The 18,547-nt window shown below is 40.0% G+C and overlaps 1 protein-coding gene across 1 annotated transcript; it reads right to left on the minus strand.

Annotated features, from left to right (window-relative positions):
- Nucleotides 1–1,567: 1,567 nt before the first annotated feature.
- On the minus strand, nucleotides 1,568–15,670 carry NOXRED1 (NADP dependent oxidoreductase domain containing 1). Its single transcript, XM_090271234.1, has 6 exons — nucleotides 15,516–15,670; nucleotides 13,681–13,877; nucleotides 7,557–7,737; nucleotides 6,841–6,992; nucleotides 5,994–6,216; nucleotides 1,568–1,924 (listed from the first exon to the last, which is right to left on the minus strand). Exons 1-6 carry the CDS (start codon nucleotides 15,668–15,670, stop codon nucleotides 1,750–1,752), a joined length of 1,083 nt encoding a protein of 360 aa, XP_090127360.1. The 3' UTR covers nucleotides 1,568–1,749.
- Between the last annotated feature and the right edge of the window lie 2,877 nt (nucleotides 15,671–18,547).

An 18,547-nucleotide genomic window follows, 5' to 3' on the forward strand; every position in this document is an offset into this window, starting at 1 on the left:
GCTCTCTGCACTCTCCCAGGTCCTGGGTGGTGGGCAGAGGCTGACAGCAACTAACCAGATGCCCTGAGATTCAGCAGTAAAGTGGGACATTTAAGTGTCCCCAGGGGTTTCACATGGGCCCACCGCTTCCTCTTCTAACAGCTGTTGCCACCGCTGACAGATCAGGGAATACATATCACCGTCTGTGACACAATACAGTATTTACTCCATAAGATGCACAGACATTTCCCCCCACTTTTGGGGTGGGGGGGAGTGTGTTTTATAGAGTGAAAAATACGGTATTTGCAAAACATATGAGGAGGGACCCCCCAAAATGGAATTTATTTATGAAACATTGTGTATTTATTCTTACATGTTTAAACTTCAGCCGCCTTCAAAGTACTCTCCATCTGATGCAATACTCCTATCAAGATATTTTTTCCACTGCTCAAAACAGTTTTTGAATTTGTTGATTCAGATGTCTTTTAGTGCTTCTGCTGTTTTTCGTTTCACCTCTTCTACATCAGCAAAACGTTTCCTTTTGAGGACTTTTTTCATTCAAGAAAACAAAAAATAGTTGCTTGGGGTGAATAGGGAGGGTGGGCGTGGGGGTCATGCCATTTTGGGGTCAAAAACTGCTGAACACTCAGCAGGGTATGGGCAGGTGCGCTCATAAATCACCCACTAAAATGGGCAAATGCATTGAAAGTCTTCAAAAAAAGTTCACTGAAGCCAAACATAGCCTCTCACAACAGCTGGTACACTGATGCAGATGGGTTCCTGGAACACTCACCTCGCGTGGGAAGTCTGTACTACAAGGGGCCTGCCCCCGAGAAGATAATTCTGGTTTTTTGAGGCCTCCCCTCATAAAGGAAATAATTTGCACTCTAGCAATAAAATCTGTATTTCAAAAAAAAATATTTTTAGTTATTTAATATAAATGCCAGCTATTTTTTAAAATGTTTGTATGGTTGCCCTGGCCAGGTAGCTCAATTGGTTGGAGAACTGTCCCACACACCAAAAAGGTTGCAGTTTTGATTCCTGGTCAGTGCACATACCTAGGTTGTGGCTTTGATCCCCAGTCAGAGCATGTATGGGAGGCAACTGATCAATCTCTCTCTGTCTCTCTGTCTCTTTCTCCCTCCCTCCCTTCTTCTCTTTGTCCCTCTCGAAAGTCAATTTAAAAAAACAAACATATCCTGGGGTGAGGATTTAAAAATAAATTAATAAAATTAAATGTTTGCATGTTTTAAAATACTCTGAACAAGAACAGCTTTAATGATAGTATCAAACCAGTCATATATAGCTGAAACAAGCATGAAATGAGTCATTTGTTGTTTACCACACATTTTACTTCTCTATATAGAATGGTAGGAAAATCACACTGTATCATTTGTCAGGCACATAGTGCTACAGGAAAAGGAGCTAGTAATGACATTATACCTCTTAAATTAAGCTTTTAGAAGAGAGATAATTTGTATTAAGGCTGTCATGGCGAAGCAGCTTACTTAATTGTGTTGGGTTATGTGGTTTCATTTGGTAGCTTCTAAAAGTCAGATATATATATATATATACACACACACACACCACGGTAAAGGACCTCTTGTTTTAATCTACATTTTAAAGAGCCATCGGTATAATTTTCTAATTCCTTAGTGCCTAACACAGGGCAAACACAATACAGCCACGTGACTCCCGCTGTCAGCTGTGATGATCCGAGTGCAACCGTTGCAGAGGGAGAAGGAACGCTGAGGCCTGAGGTCTCCCCTCTCACTGGGATGGAGAGCCTGTGGAAACCCCTGGCTGCTGTTCTCTGGTTAGGGAGATGCCAAATGAACCACAGTAGAGCTGGGTGAGGTGGTCCTGGAGGGCGGGCAGGGTTAGGTGCTGGCTAAAGGGCGTTTCCTTGAGTTGCACAGCAGTCAGATCAAACCAGGGGAGAGGCCTGGGGTGAAAAAAAAAAATTGTTACTTTTTTTTGTCTGTTCAATACATCTGATCTGGCTGTAAACATTTCCTTTCAAGAAAGTTTTCCTCCACTTGGAAATAAAGTTCTTCATTTTCTATATCAAACTAATTAAAATTCATAATTAAATCAGACATTCAGCTGAAACTACTCAATATGTGAATTCAGTTGTATTTATGACATGTTTTGACACATGCACGTTTCTCTAAGTGCATTCTGGGAGGAATTCATAATTAGAGAATGATTATAATGGTGACATTGACATCCTTTTCAGTATGTTTTCCTTGAATTTAGGGAGAGAATACATAAGAGGATCATGGACATTAAGAATGGGAAATATCTCATATCTTTTTTTAAAGTATATTTTGTTGATTATGTTGTTATCATATCTTTTCAAATATCCTCTTCAAAAAGCTATCCTCTTCAACTCTATAGGGAAAGAGTAGAAGTTAATATCCCCATGAATATCTTGCAGTGCACCAAATGATAAAAATCACACTGCAAATTGGTAGGAAAAGGATTGGCTACACTCTACAGTGTTAGGACAACTGGCTTTTGAAAATGGATAAAGAATGTTAAAAATCCTGAATTTATTAAAGATTTAAATATTTTAAAAATAAAATCCTGGGAGAAGATATAGAATATTTTGGGATGAAGATGGTCTTTATAAGTATGACTTGAAACCCTGAATCCATAAAGAAGTATTTGACCATTTTGACTACAAAAATTAGAATCCCCTGAACAGCAAAATATACCAAAAAAAAAGAGAGAAATAATATGCAAAATATTTCAATACTCAAAACATATTCCTACTGAAAATCTCCTACAGAACATTAAATAAAAGCAAACAATCCAAATGAAAAGTAGGCCAAGAACATAAAATGACAATGAGAGAGAACACAGGAACAGCAAGTTTGGGAGCTGGAAATAATATGGACAAGTGATAATACTCAGCCACAGGCTATTTACATCACACAACCCACAAAAGACTCAGTCAGTAGAGGACCAAGTACATCTGGAAGTGGGGGCAAGATAGCCAAAAAGAGGATAATAGTTTAAAAATCTTAAAAGTAGAGGACCCTCCCAGGACCCTTTCCAACACTGCCCCGTCAGGAGATGGTCCTTCTTCCTGCCTAACACAAGGTTTATTCTCTGGAGGAGGTTAAACAGAGGGTATCTGGACAGGGGGACAATAAGCACTGCTGAGGGCAGAGATAATACTGAAAAGGGGGAAAATAAATTGGAAAAGTAGAAACTGAGTGATAAGACCACCCCTCTCCCTACACACAGCTTCCTTTCCCCAAGTTGGATCCCAAAGATTTAAAGATACCAACATTCAGGGTTTCCCAAGGAAACAGCTGACCAAATCACTCTAGTAAAGACCACAGCAGCAAACACAGAATTTTTAGCAAGCAGCTTTTTAGTAACAGGAATCTTAAAAATACGAGCTGTGAAGATTCTCCATGTACTTTAAGAAAGCCTCTAAAATGAATGATAGAAAAAATAAAATAAAATGAATGATAGAGATCAAAACAAATGATCAGAAAACAACTTGGGAAAGAAAAAACCTCTATCAAAGAGATAAGAGATGGTACATATTGCATAGTAAAATGACAAGAGGATGTTACATAAAAAGGGATTATTTGGAGACTTAAAATCTTTGGGCTCTGGCTGTGTAGCTCAGTTGTTTAGAGCATCATCTGGATGCATCAAGGTTGCAGGTTTGAGCCCCAGTCAGGACACATACAGGAAGCAACCAATGAATGCACAACTAAGTGAAACAACAGATAGATGTCCCCCTCTCTCTCTCTTTTTTTCTTTCTCCAAGAAGCAACCAATGAATTCATAAATAAAATAGAACGACAAATAGATATTTTTCTCCCTCTTCTCTCTAAATAAATTTTTAAAATTAAAATTTTTGAAAATCAAAATATAATAAAAATGAAAATATGCTCTAAGTATGATAGAAAAACACTGTAGTTGAAGAAATCTCTCAGAAAGCAGAGCAAAAAGACAAAGATACTGAAAATAGAAAAGATTTTAAAAGTCAGATTAACCCAGAAGATCCAACATTTGACCCATAAAATATTCATAAAGAAAGAACAGAGAAAACGGGAGAGGAGGAAGTTATTGAAGACACAATTGGAGAACTTGACATCCAGACTGAGAAGGACCACTGAATATTCTTTTCTTTTACAGGTGGCAGTTGCTTGGGTACTTGCTTTACCATAATTTATTAAACTGTGTTTTTATGAATTTATGGAATATGTACTTTTCTGTGCATGTGTTATATTTGACAATATCTTTTTAAGGGAAAAAAGAAAAGGCCCCCCACGTGCCAACACAGTGAATTAAAATAGATCCACATCATGACACATCATGAAATTTCAGGAGGCTGAAAGTAAAAGATCCTATAAGCTTCCATGGAAAAAAGAAACAGGTTTCAGGCAAAGGATGAATTCAAAACTTAGAATGACACTGTGCACTCTCTCCACAGTAACGCTAAAAACTGAAAGACGATAAAGTAATGTCTTCAAAATTCTAAAGGAAAATTATTTCTAACCTAGAATTCTATGCCAGGTTATATTCTCAATAAAATATTAGGTTAGAATAAAAACATTTTCAGACATAGTCTTTTGAAAATTACTTCCTGTGCATCCTTTTCTAAGGAAACTACAGGAGGAGACCTGACCCACCACAATAAAGGAGTAAACCATGCCGAGGAAGAAAGATCCAGGCAAAGAGATCCAAAATGAGAGAACAGTGAAGGGAAGTCTGGGTAATGGGGAAGGGAAATCTGCAAACTGAGCATATCACTGGCCATTGGTGATTAATTAGAATGCAAAAGAGGAATGACTCAAGGATTCTTCCAGGGCTCTGGCCTGAACCACTGGTAAAGAAGCTTGTAACTAGATGAAAAACCCCGGAAGAACAGGTGTGCTTCTGGACGCATTGAGTTTGAGCGGAGATGGTGAGTGTGAACATACGTGGGCACGAGACTGACATCTAGGCTAGATTCTATGGACTCAGTGGTGTCAGTGTAAAGATGGCAACCTAAGTCCCCAAAGTGGCAAAGGTCACTCAGGAGCTGAGTGTAGAATGGAAAGGAAAGAAGGCCTGGGACAGAGCCCTGAAAACTCCCCGATTTAAGGATGGAGCAGAAGAAGAGCTGGCAGAGAGGCCGGAGAGAAAGGAAGAAAGTGAGGAGAACATGAAGCCAGCCAACAGAAGAGATTGCTTCAAGAAGGATGGCATGTTCAATAGTCAAGGAAGAAAAAGACTTGAAAGTGTCCACTGAATTTCATGACAAGAGGACATTGTAACAAGGGCAGCAATTTTTCTTGTTAGATTATCAAAGATTAAACATCTTGCACTCTCATTAGATTACCAAAGATGAAATGTGCAATGGTACTCTCAAACACTACTGGTGGAAATGAAAATAAGCACCATGTTTTCAAGAAGCAATTTGGAAATGCCCATCAAACAAAGTGTATATAATCTCTAACTGGGCAATATTATTCTAGCTATTCGACAGAAATACTGGTCCAAGCATGCAGAGTAAGTACAAGAATGTTCAGTGTGGCCCTTTACGTAAAATTTGGGGTCAGGAGTACCACCTCATCCTCAAGAGGAAATAGGATGAATAAATTTAATTAAATGTATCAATAGATGCCTATGCAGTTGCTCATACATGAAACTGATATGCTTGTACTAACAAAAAATGCATCCATAATAAGTAAAAATGCAGTATATGTAGCCCCCATGTTTCTAAAATGTGTACGTAGATATAGATGTACCCACTTTAATAAAAGTCCAAATATGTTTGTAAATGCATACATAAAAGAAATACAAAAACCATCAGAGGTAAAGTCTGAAATGGTACTTGGGGAGCAAAGAAGGACTTTCACTTTTCTGCTAGTTGGATTTTTTTTACAAGAATGTATTCTTCTTATAAATTTTCAAAGATAACATGAAAGGAAAAAAGGAGCAAAGCATCTGCTAAGACAACAGTGTGGGAGAAATGAGACTGGCCAGCCATTATACATTACCTTTTCTGAGGCAGGTTCTCAGCATAGACTTTGCTGACAAAATCCTGTAATTGAAATTTGGGGCAAGATGCTCTGTCCTTCCCACAGCCCTCAAAGTGCACAGAGAGCAGCAGCTCATTCAGAAGCTGCAGCGCTTGCACGTGATGCATGGCCTTTGCCGTACAGATATTTAGAGCTGCATAGAACACCCCTTCCAACCACTTGATATTGAGGATTATTCCGCCTACACATCAATGACAAGGAAAAGACCAGTTAGCACCACCAAGAAAGTTTGCAGGGAACCTAGGACAAACCCCAGACAGTGAACAGCCACCTTTTTTCCAAGACGAGTTGGTCATAGGCACCTCAAAATAAGCAAAGTTCTCCTCCCTGTTACTTTTGATAACATATCACACGCTGACCCTGCCACAGGAGAACAGGTGTGACTAATGTGGACATTGCTAACGGCAAAAGCATCTCTAGGAATTTCTAGAATGACCCTTCCAAAAAAAAAAAAGCACTAGGAAAAACGGTAAGATTAGAGCAGGGAAAAACCATTTAGTCCCAGACACTGCATCCTCTTGTGTAAATATTAAACAGGCTTTCCCCTCTGGTCGTTTCCAACTTGCCCTTAAAGGGTCTGAATACTGACTTCTCAGATTTCCTTTATTAGGACCACTTTTTGCCACCGAAGCTGTTCCTGTACAAAACCTAAATCACTGAGAACATATGGAGCTTGTACCCCTGCCCCCCACACCCCTCATCCCCCCACTCACCCAACGTGCACACACAGCGATCTAATAAGAGGGCAACAGGCCAAGAGGAAGGTAAGTTTTTAAAGAGTGCCAACACTAGGGTGAGCCATTACCGGCAGGATTGTAGGGGCAGGTAGCCCGAAGAATCACGGGGTCTTGGAGAGCAGCTGTGATTTCCTTATTTGGCCCCCAGATGTTGGCACAATCTTCAACGCACTGATACTGAGGCCGCAAGATATTGGTGTGTTTCAGTAGGCTTTTCAACCTGCAAATAAAGCCACCAAGACATGGAGTACTGGACCAGGATTGAAATAAGCCACATGATCCACTGAGTTCACATCCAGCCCCAACAAGACACCCCCGAACCCCACCCCACACAACACAGGTATGGGTCAGCACTGAAGGCACTACTTTTCAGTTGCGCTGTTTAGCCATCTGCTTAACTGACACTAACTGAATGCTATCACTTGCCAGGCACTGGCCTAGACACTAGGGGTACAAAAATAACATTTGACAATGCTCTCAATCACTCCTCATGCAGTTTCCCTTGTCACCAATGCACAGGGGGACATGAGTCAGCTTCAAGGAGTGGGAAGCAATGCTCTATTGCAGTTCTAAACATTTGCACATCAAAGGAAATGTCCCACCCACAGACACAGGTTGACACTAGAAAGGACGGCTGGGTCATTCCGCAGGTGAAGCTGCTTCCACCTTACTATTGGGAATGACCGCCGGCAACAGGCAAGAGCTGGGTGGAGGTGGGAGGCAGAAGCCAAGGCTGAGGAGACAGCGCATGTCAGCCAGTTCTGTGCTCCCTCTAATGAGATACCTGGGTATTGGGACGGCAGCTACAAAACTGTACACAATGCAGGTTTTTTCAAAGCTGCTTTGTATTTCTGTGCAGATACTGGGCAGCTGAGATGGCAGGCAGCAGAGGAATACCACGTGGGCCCAGCCCACCAGATAAGAGTTATTGTAAAAGCACTGGATTCCCAGTTTCTGGAACTCATCTGGGAGGTATAAAGGCAGACAGAAAGATCACAATACAGAGTTGCACTTGAACATCAACTGTAGGGAGAGGGAGACAATTATAAGGTTGGTGCAAAAATAATGTCCGATTTTGAGGTCTATTTTAAAAATGAAAAAGCCCATGATTGTGAAAATACTTATTCATTAATATAACCTCCTTTGCTTTCTAGAACTTCATTCCATTGGTCAACTAGCTTATAAAAGCCACGCTTATAAAATTCTTTTGGTTTTGAAGCAAAATATGAATCCAACTCATTTTCAACCTCTTCTCTTGATGTCAACCTAAGACCATCAAAATGGTTCTGTAGTCCCTGAAACAAGTGATAATCAAAAGGAGCAAGGTCAGGAGAATATGGAGGATGAAGCAATATTTCCCAACCAAGCTCTTTCAAGAAATATTTGGTGAGTCAAGCTGTGTGAGGACAAGCATTGTTGTAGTGGAAGATGACACCCTTTCTGTTGACTAAGGAGGGTCACTTCTGGTTCAAAGCTGCTTTCAAACGACGAAGTTGTTCACAGTAAAGATTAGCAGTAATTGTTTGATTGCTGTCTAACAGTTCGTAATAGACAATTCTTCCCATACCCCACCATCCACTCAACATGATCTTCTTTGGATGAAGTCCTCCTCTTGGTTGTTGAACCCTTCTTCTTCCTCAACTGATCCACAATAGACGGCGTTTAACGTTATGGCAAAGGATGCACTTCCCAGCACCTGTAACAAGCCTACCTAAAAATGGTGCCTGAAGGTGTCGAAAAAGCAATGATTCACAAGCAACACGCTGTTGCAGATTCTCTGGAGACAGTTCGTGTGCGACCCATTTTCCAACTACTAAAACCTTTCTGATCCTTTTCAGTTGGCGTAGCACGGTTGTATGGGCTATGTTACATTGTTCTGTGAGTTCCCTAGAGGTAATGGTGGGGTTTTCTGTGACAACAGCTTCCAACACTTCGGAATCAAGTTTTTTTGGACAACCCTCTTTTGCCTCGTTTTTCAAACTGAAATCCCCACTTTGGAAATGGGAAAACCATCTCCTGCAACTTCTTTCAGTCACTGCATCGTCCCCATAAGTGCTCTGAATAGACTTTGCTGCTGTACTTGCATTGGCACCTTTAGGACACTCATAGAGTAAAACATTTCTAATGTGGTCTTTAGATGGGACGAACATGGGTGCAAATATTGCAGACAATTATGAACAATATTTTGATAATCTGAAAAAATAAGGTATGCATTAGTCACTGTGACATCAAAAAATTATAAGAGGCACAAATTTAATAAATACGATCTAAAACTTTCTTTTAAAAAAGTCAGACATTACTTTTGCACCAACCTTGTCTTAACTCTTGTCACATAAATTAGAAGAGATTCCCCACCCCCGTTGCTAAAGCAGCTGGTACCACTGTAGTAATGCTTGAGGTTATAAGACAATTTGTCCTTTTCTCAAAAGCTAGAGCTTTTCAAATTCTTTAGGAAGAAAAAAATCTGAGAGAAGCCTGCTCCAATTTATCATGTGCCAGATAATGTACAAAGTACTTAATATGCATTATCTAAGGGAATCTTGATAAGGACCTTATTATTCCTATATTATTGATGAGGAAACTTGAGTCAAGAAATTATGTGACTGGGTCAGAATTACACAGCTAACTGGCTTGAGTTGGTAGGAAAGACTAAGTAAGAGAGTGGAAGAGTCTAGGGCAGAGGCTGAGAGGAGTTTGGGAAAATTCAGGATGGGGTAAAAGTAGGTTTACAGGTGTGAGTGTGCAAAACACAGTTTATTTTTGTATTATTACTAATTACTGTATTATTTTCCATATGAACTGTAAACCTACTTTTGCCCTACCCTGTATACTTATAGTTTCTGTAAAGTATATACAATTTAACGTTAAGATATTTATAAAGGTAGAGAGAAATGTGGTAAATCACATCACTGCATAAGCTCTTGGAGTTAATACTTATCGCAATATGTATTTTTAAAAGTAAAAATGTAAAGTCACATATGGTAGTATGTTTTAAATGTTATTTAAACACTAACTTTATTATTAATAAACATATTGCTTCCCAAAGAATATATGTACTTTATTGAAATATTGTACATCAGTCCTATTGATAAGATTTTTTCAAAATTTGCCTTGAGTAATAAAATTTTAAGATTTCCTTAATATAGAAAGAACATGTACAAATTAATAAGAAAAATACAGGCATGCCAACAGAAAAACTAGACAAAAAGAACTAAAAAAAGACAAAATAGCAATAAACCTATAAAAAATATGCAACTATTATAGTGACCAGTGAAGGACATATTAAAAAAAGAAACATACATACTAAAAGGCATATATGACAAACCAACTGCTGGCATCACACTCAACAGACAAAAACTACAAGCGTCCCCCTTAAGATTGGGAACAAGACAGGGGTGTCCACTTTCCCCTCTCCTATTCAACATAGTACTGTAAGTCCTAGCCACAGCAATAAGACAAGAAGAAGAAATAAAAGCACCCAAATTGGAAAGGAAAAAGTAAAACTATCTATTTGCAGATGACATGATACACTACATAGAAAATCCCAAAGATTCCACCAAGAAACTACTGGGACTGATAAATTAGTTCAGCAAAGTAGTAGGATACAAAATTAATATCCTGGAAGCAGTTACACTTTTACATGCCAAAACAAACAGAAAGGGAAGTGAAGAAAACAATTCCATTTACAATTGCTTCAAAAACAATAAAATACCTAGGAATAAACCAAACCAAGGATGTAGAAGACCTGTACTCAAAAAATTATAAGACAATGAAGAAAGAAATTAAAGATACAAATAAGTGGAAGCACACTGTGTTCATGGAAACGAAGAATTAACATAATTAAAATGTCCATACTACCCAAAGCAATCTATAGATTCAATGCAATTCCTATCAAGATTCCAATGACATATTTCACAGAACTAGAATAAATATTTCAAAATTTATATAAAACCACAAAAGGCCCTGCATAGAAACAGAAATCCTGAAAAAGAAGAACAAAGTTGGAGGCATCAGGCTACTTAATCTACCATAGGGCCATAATAACCAAAACAGCATGGTACTGGCATAAAAAGACACAGATCATTGGAACAGAATACAGAGCCCAGAAATACACCCAAACCTTTATAGTCAAATAATATTCAACAGAGGAAACAAGCACATACAATGGGCTAAAGATAGTTTATTCAATAAATGGTGTTGGAAAACTTGGACAGATACGTGCAGAAAAATGAAACTACACCAACTTCTTACACCACACACAAGAATAAATTCAAAATGGGTTAAAGACTTAAATGTTAGACCTGAAACCATAAAAATCCTAGAAGAAAACATAGGCAGCAAAATCTCAGACATAGCTCATAACAATATTTTGTCAGATATATCTCCCCAGGCAAGGGAAACAAAAGAAAAGATAAACGGGACTACATCAAACTAAAAAATTTTTGCATGACAAAGGAAAACATCAACAAAATAAGAAGACAACCCACAGAATGTGAGAACATATTCTCCAATACATCTGATAAGGGGTTAATATCCAAAATTTATAAAGAACTTACAAAACTCAACAGAAAAAAAAAATCCAATTAAAAAATGAGCAAAAGAGTTGAATAGACATTTCTCCAAAGAGGCCATACTGATGGCCAAAAGACATCACTAATTATCAGAGAAATGCAAATTCAAACCACAATGAGTTATCATATCATACCTGTCAAAATGGCTATCATCAATAAAACAACAAGTGCTAGTAAGGATGTGGAGAAAGGGGGATCATTTTGCCTTTTGACCCAGTGATCCCACTTCTGGGAATATATCCGAAGGAACCCGAAACACTAATTCAAAAGATATGGAAGCAGCGCAAGTGCCCATCAGTAGATGTGTGGATAAAACAACTATGGGACATTTACACGATAGAATACTACTCAGCTGTAAAAAAGAAGAAAATTTTACCTTTTGGGACAGTATGGATGGACCCAGAGAACATTACGCTAACAGTCAGAGAAAGACAAGTACCATATGATTTCACTCATTGTGGAATCTAATGAACAGCTGCACTAACAAGCAAAACAGAGACAGACTCATAGATGGAGAGCAGATGACAGCTGGGTTGTGGGGGGACGTGAGGGGATGGAGGGATTGAGCAAAGAGGAAAACACGACTCATGGACGTGGACAACAGTGTGGTGATGGGGGGATGAGGGCAGAAGGGGACTAAATGGTAATAGAGAAAATACAATAAAAATAAATAAAAATTAAAAAAGAAGTAAAATAAGAAACATTTAAAAGGCATATTAAAATAGCGATTAAAAATAAAGAGGCTCAGAATTGCAGAGTGTAGTGAACTGGGTGTTCCTCTTACACAATGCTGGTGAAAGTTTACCCCTCAACAACCGTTTTTAGAAGTCATTATGAAAAAATGTATTAGAAGTTCCTTTAAAAATTAAAATTAAAAAATTAAATATACCCACCATATGACCCATCTGTTCCACTCCCATGTGTTTACCCAAGAAAAATTCAAGCATGTGTCTACACTAATATTTGTACATGAATGTTCACAGCAGCTTTATTTGTAATAGCCCACAACTGGGAACAACCTGAATCTCCATCACAGATGAAAATATAAACTGGGATATTAATACATACTACTCTGAAATAAAAAGGATATCAATACATGAAACATATATCTCAAAATATACCTCATAATAATTATGCAAAGTGAAAGAAGTCAGGCCAAACAACAGCACAAACTATATGATTCCATTTGTATAAAATTCTAGAAAATGCAAACTAATCGATGATGACAGAAATCAGATTAGTGGTTTCTTGGGTGGGGAGCTGCAGGGAGGCAGAGAGACAGGAATTATAAGGAAACTTTTGAGGGTAGTGGATAAGTTCATTACCTTGTGTTGATGGTTTCATGGGTATATACATGTGTCAAAACATCAAATTGTACATTTTAAAAATGTGCAGTTCATTCTATGCAAATTATATCTTAATAAAGCTCTACCTGTTTTTGACCTAGTGATTTGATCTTTAAAATTATGTACAAGGAAATCCAATAAGGCACAGTCACACAAATTATCATACAGCCATACTTTGTAATACTACACAACCTTAAAATCATGATTTTGAAGAATGCTGAATAATATGAGAATATGCTCAAAATACATTAAGTGAAAAAGCAGAATACAAACAACTGTGTATAATATCAATTACTGATATAATCAGAGAAAAAATAGCTAGGAAATGATGTACTGGTAAAGGGATTATAAGTAATTATTTAATCTCCTACAGAGTAATTTTCTAAATTGCCTATAACACGCATATGATATTTTACATTTATAAAAGTTATTGAAGCATAATTTACATACAGTGCAACACGCAGATCTAAAGTATACAGTTTGATCATTTCTGACAAATGCATATACCCATGTAACTCATATCTCTTTCAAGAGCTAGACCATTTCCATCTCCCCAAAAAGTCCCTCAGGCCTCTTCTCCATCAATCTCCCCAGAAGCACCAGATCTGATTAGTAAATGGGATCATTAGAGAACTTTTTGAAATTCATGAAATGTTATTTTTAAAAAACACAGGGACCAATGTTTGGTACTGCTTTGCACCCGCCAGACTCTAACCCATCCAGTTACATCTGAACTCTGTTTGGAAAGTTTCTCTGTATCTAAGACCCAGAAAGGTATCTCCCCACCAAGGGCACAAGGAAGAAGGATGGCTATAAAACATGGAAGTGGAGAAGAAAGTTGTTGTGAGGAACAAGTTAAAAACCATCAGTCCAGCTTCTCAGGGCTGGAAAGATGAGAACTCAGCATGCTACACACAAGGGGTCCCCTATCACAGTGGCCTGGTGGACAGAGCACGCCCAAGCCCCTTTTCTCCGGGACACTGCTCCTCACCCAGGACCTCTGGCCTCCGAGTAGAGATCCGCAGCCTCGCAGCAGGGATGGGGCCGAGCTGAAGCAGTACACGAGCCAGCTGCTTCCCAAGGTGGCCACCTCCAATGATGCCCACTTTTAATTCATCATCATCAGGAGTGCTGGCGAGCGATCCAATCAAGGGACGTCCGGACGTTTGCTTCTCACGCAATGATTTTCTGGAGAACGAACACAAACGTAAATACACGCTCGCCCCGGAGTTCTTCCTCACTGTTAGCCGCTGATGTTCTCTGCTTTAACTTCCCCGTGTGGCAGGCTGGTGGCAGCTTACGTAGTTCAGAGAGAAGGCGTTCCGCTTATGTGCCGCTTGTGCAGCGTCACTAGGGGATGAAATGCTCTTCCTGAGTTTCCCAGGACATACAGCACACCCCTTCCGAGGACCAAAACTTGTTTAAAACATTTTTTAAATGAACTTTTTTTTGGGTCACATGTGTTGTGCATTTCCCTGCCTTCTTAAACCCAAGGTCTGAATGTCAGACCTCTTTTTTTTTGACTCGGGGCCATCGTTGTGAACAGCCACTGCTACACGCTCTCCTGGAACACCGCAGGCCAGTCCCTTGTGTCAGTGCTCACTGCTGGCAGGATGTGCATACCGGCCCTCCCACCCACACCCGTGCTTTCTAGTTCTGCGCTGACCCAGGGAACGGGTGACTTGGCTTGTCTTTAAACTAAAGAAAATAGTTTATAATAAGGGAAAACAGACCTGAGGAATTGGGGGCCAGGGATTTGAGCCCTCTTTTTCTAGTGGTTCACTTACTGTTGGTCCTGGATGTCCTTTCTCCGCCCAAGATAAACAAAGTATGACCTCAAATACATCAGACATTGTTTTATGCTGTTATATGACACCCTTATCTTTTGTATTTTTGTGCAAGTTGGAGTTCTTAAAAATTAAAGATCAAGTAAAATAAAACGAAAAGTAAAGCCCTGGAGTTTCCAAATAAGCATCACAAGCCATATTCTATTTAAAGCTTCTCTCTTAGTTGAAAGCAGAGTGTTTCCTCTCAGTGTCTGACCCTTCCAAATACAAAATGACTCCTGGAAGTTTCATATATCAGCGTCTCACTATTCTTGGATTCCATCAATAGCTTTGTGTATCCTTATCAGTCAGCCAATCAGCAAACTCATTGAGCAGCCTGCCTCCTTGGGTATACGCTGTATCTATAACCTCTTCAATTCAGATCTGGTCCCATCAACAAGGAGATAATGTAATTTCAGAGAAAAGTAAACTGAGAAGTAGACTGGAGTGATGGGTGGGGTCAAATACTCCAAGAGTGACCCAGAGTTAACAGAATGCGGGTGCGTAGACCTAGGTACGTGGCTCTCAAATACTTCTTGTTTACGTTGACTGGACTGGGAGCTTCTCTGAAAATCGGTATTCCTGGTTTCAAGCAAGTCATGTGGCCATAGCGACCCCAAAGTCCCAGATGGCTTTCCTGTGAGGGAGCATTCTATTAGCCCCCCAAAAAGGAACTCACCCCATTTTCATGGGATGACATGTCATTGGTAGCTGTGGAAGAAATGAGTGAATGAATAGATTGATGAATGAACTGATTGCTTAATCAATCCACTCACTTGAAAGAAAATCATGACTAATCCGTGCTTTATTACAGAACCACAGCCAAGGGACCCTAGAATGCAGTTCTCTGGTGTTTTCAGACCAGGAGTAATAGACATTGGGTTGGAAAAGGTAGGAAGGTACTTACCAAAGTTATTCTCCAATATAAAAAGCTAAAGCCATTTGGATTCCCTGCAGTGAGATTCTTCTCCATCTGCCTGACCCTGGAGACCTTGCTTACCTCAAACTATGGAGTAGCTTACAGAAGAAGGTTGCATGGGCACAGGCCTTGATCGTCAGTCCATGATAACGAGCCTGCAAATACAGCCAGCTGCGGTCTTCCTCTTCAATCCCGTGTTCAAACTGCAGGGACTCAAGGTCCTCTAGCATCTCCATGTCCCCATCTCCTGCAGTGACAGATAGCAATCAGTTTGCCACATTGTCCTGGAAGAGGAGGGAGTCTATGCAGGAGGATGTGTGTGCCCATGTCAAAAAGCTCCCACGGTGAAGGGCTTCAGCGCCTCTCTCCTCCCAGTTCTGAACCTTCAGCTCTCATCCACGTCTCTGTTTCAGTGTGAGTCCTGGAGAATTCCTAAACACTGACTACCCATGAATCGAGAACACCTGTGTTCATGATGAGCAGAAATCCAAAGCAATGTTCCTCCATAAGCACTTCTTTCAGTAGATACATTTACAACAGCAATGGATTCCACAGGTGCTCTTGAACTAGAACTTTCTCCCTCCCATTTCCCTGTTTTACAAGTAGGACTCGCCCTGACTAGTGTGGCTCAGTTGATTGGGTGTCATCCTGCAAACCGCAAGGTCACAGGTTTGATTCCACTCAGAGCACATGCCTGAGTTGCAGACTAGGTCAGGGGCGTGTGAGAGGCGACCAATCAATGTTTTTCTCCCTCTTTCTTCCCCTCCCTCCCCTCTCTCTAAAAATAAAATCTTTTTAAAAATATATTTTAAAAAAGAAATGAAACTGAACACTTAGACCACATTTCAAAGAAATTCTTCCCTTTCACTAAACTCTGCTCCCCTACAGCATAGAAAAGAGCGCAAATGAAATATCACGGTCCCTTGTCTAGATTTCATCTAGATTTCAAAAATGAAGTCAAAGAAGTATGTCTTTTTACATATATTTCTCACCAACCCAACTGAGATGATGGCTCTACTCCTCATTACTTCTGGTCCTCAGGGTAAGAACTACATTTCCAGGAAGAACTACCCAACAAAATTGTCATTATGACTCCTTAGCTACCAAATTACTTGTCTTGGAGTCTTAAAGGGACCAGCCTCACCTAGAGGTTTTCCCTACCTGCAACGTGAGGACACCAATTCATTACTTCTAGAAGTGCTATACCAGGGCAGTATGGGATCCCCCTTTTCCAAACAGAACGTTCTGGACTTCCAGATTTTTTTGTAGACTGGGATATCATACAGATCTTAGCACTCCTCAAGGAGTTATTTTTCAAAACCCTTCTTTTTGCGTTCAAGAAATCAAGGAGTAAGGTAAGTTCTGGGGATCTAATGTACGTTATGGTGACTGTAGTTAATATTATATTGTATACTTGAAATTTGCTAAGAGTAGATCTTAGGTGTTTTCACCACACACACAAAAAGGTAACTATGGCATGATGGGTATGTAAATTAACTTGACTGTGATAATCATTTCACAATGTATATCAAATTACCATGTTGTACATCTAAATATATATAATTTTTATTTGACAATTATACTTCAATAAAGCTGGAAAAAAATCAATGATATTCAAAACTGTTTTATAACAATGGTGAAATTGAGATCAGAATTCAAAACTACTCATCTCTAACCTGCATTTAATTTTAAAAAATTGAGGTGAAATTCACATAACTTAACGATTAATTCAGTACATTCACAATGTTGTGCATCCGCTACCCCTCTCTAGTTCCAAAACATTTCCCATTCTCCTCACAAAGGAAACCCTGTCTCCATCAGGGAGTTACTCTCTACCCCACCCTCCGATCTGCCCCTGGCAACCACCAATTTGCTTTTTGTCTCTATAGATTTACCTTTTCTGGGTATTCCACAGGAATGGAATCATACAATATGACCTTCCGTGTATCTGGCTTCTCTAATACCTTTTGTAGGAAGGCTGTTCTGTCACTCTCTCAGTCACTTTAAAAGCCAGGTCTCCAGTACTAGAAGTGAAGAGCATGGAGGTTGTCATCAAGTCTAAGCAATACTTCCTTAGACCACAACAGTGGGTAGGTCATCCTAATGTTAATATTGCAAGTGATGTTTCTTGCTTCGAAGGAAAGAGAAGCTCAAGACCTCCCAGCTCAGCGCGACCAGCACAGCACAGGCTAATTTGTACAAGCATGGCTGCCAGGCCCATCCCTTCCACATTTTCAAAAATGGGGATCCAGTGGTTGTGGCTTTGTAACATGTCAAGTAGGCTGGCTGACCTACGTTTTCCAGAATTCCCTTCTCTGTATGTTTCCAGTTAGGTGTGCCACTGAGAGGTTTCTGGAGGCTGGCAGCGAAGGCAGCAGCCAGTTTGTCTATGCTTGTAAGGGACAGGCAGGCACTTTGGTGTCTGCTGGTGGTCCTGTTGCTTGTGGGGCAGCAGTTGGACCTACAATTGCTGTGCCTTCTCCTGGATCCTCCTACAGCTTCTCACACTCTTGGGCCGGGTGTGTTTTCAGCTCCATGACAAAGGCCACCAGCTAGCTTCCCCTGCACTTATGTCATGAAGGCTGGAAGCAGTGAGAACTGACATGGGTTCCAGTCCATCCCCATGTCCTTGCTCACCCCTCACTTCACACCCATCTTCCTTCCCCCTCTGCCTGCATCATGGATTTACAGCTGTACCGCCAGCTAGGCAGATAACCTTCCAGAGACTGTTCAACTATACTTGAGTAAGGTAAAATTCCTGTGATGAATTTCACATATAGGTTAGACAGATACACAGACTGCACTCCCAGTGGTCTGCTTCTCTAAATGAACCCTGATGCACTAGTTAATAAAGCTATGGCTGTTTGAAGCTCAGTCAGTAACTTTAGCATAATTTAGCAAATTAAACTCTTGTTTCTTCTATAGCAAGAGATGACTAGGAAAGGGACCAAATATGGAATTGCAGAGGCACTGCAAGGTGGAGAAGCAAAAACTGGAGTCCAGTCCCCTTAAAGAAGGACTTCTTGGTGTTGGCAGCACTAACATTTTGCCGTGGAGGCTGTCCTGTGCATTGTAGGATGTTTAGCAGCAACCCTTGCCTCTGTCCACTAGTA

Source organism: Furipterus horrens, unplaced genomic scaffold (assembly GCF_987537825.1).
Source record: "Furipterus horrens unplaced genomic scaffold, mFurHor1.1.pri manual_scaffold_3, whole genome shotgun sequence".
NCBI lineage: Eukaryota > Metazoa > Chordata > Mammalia > Chiroptera > Furipteridae > Furipterus > Furipterus horrens.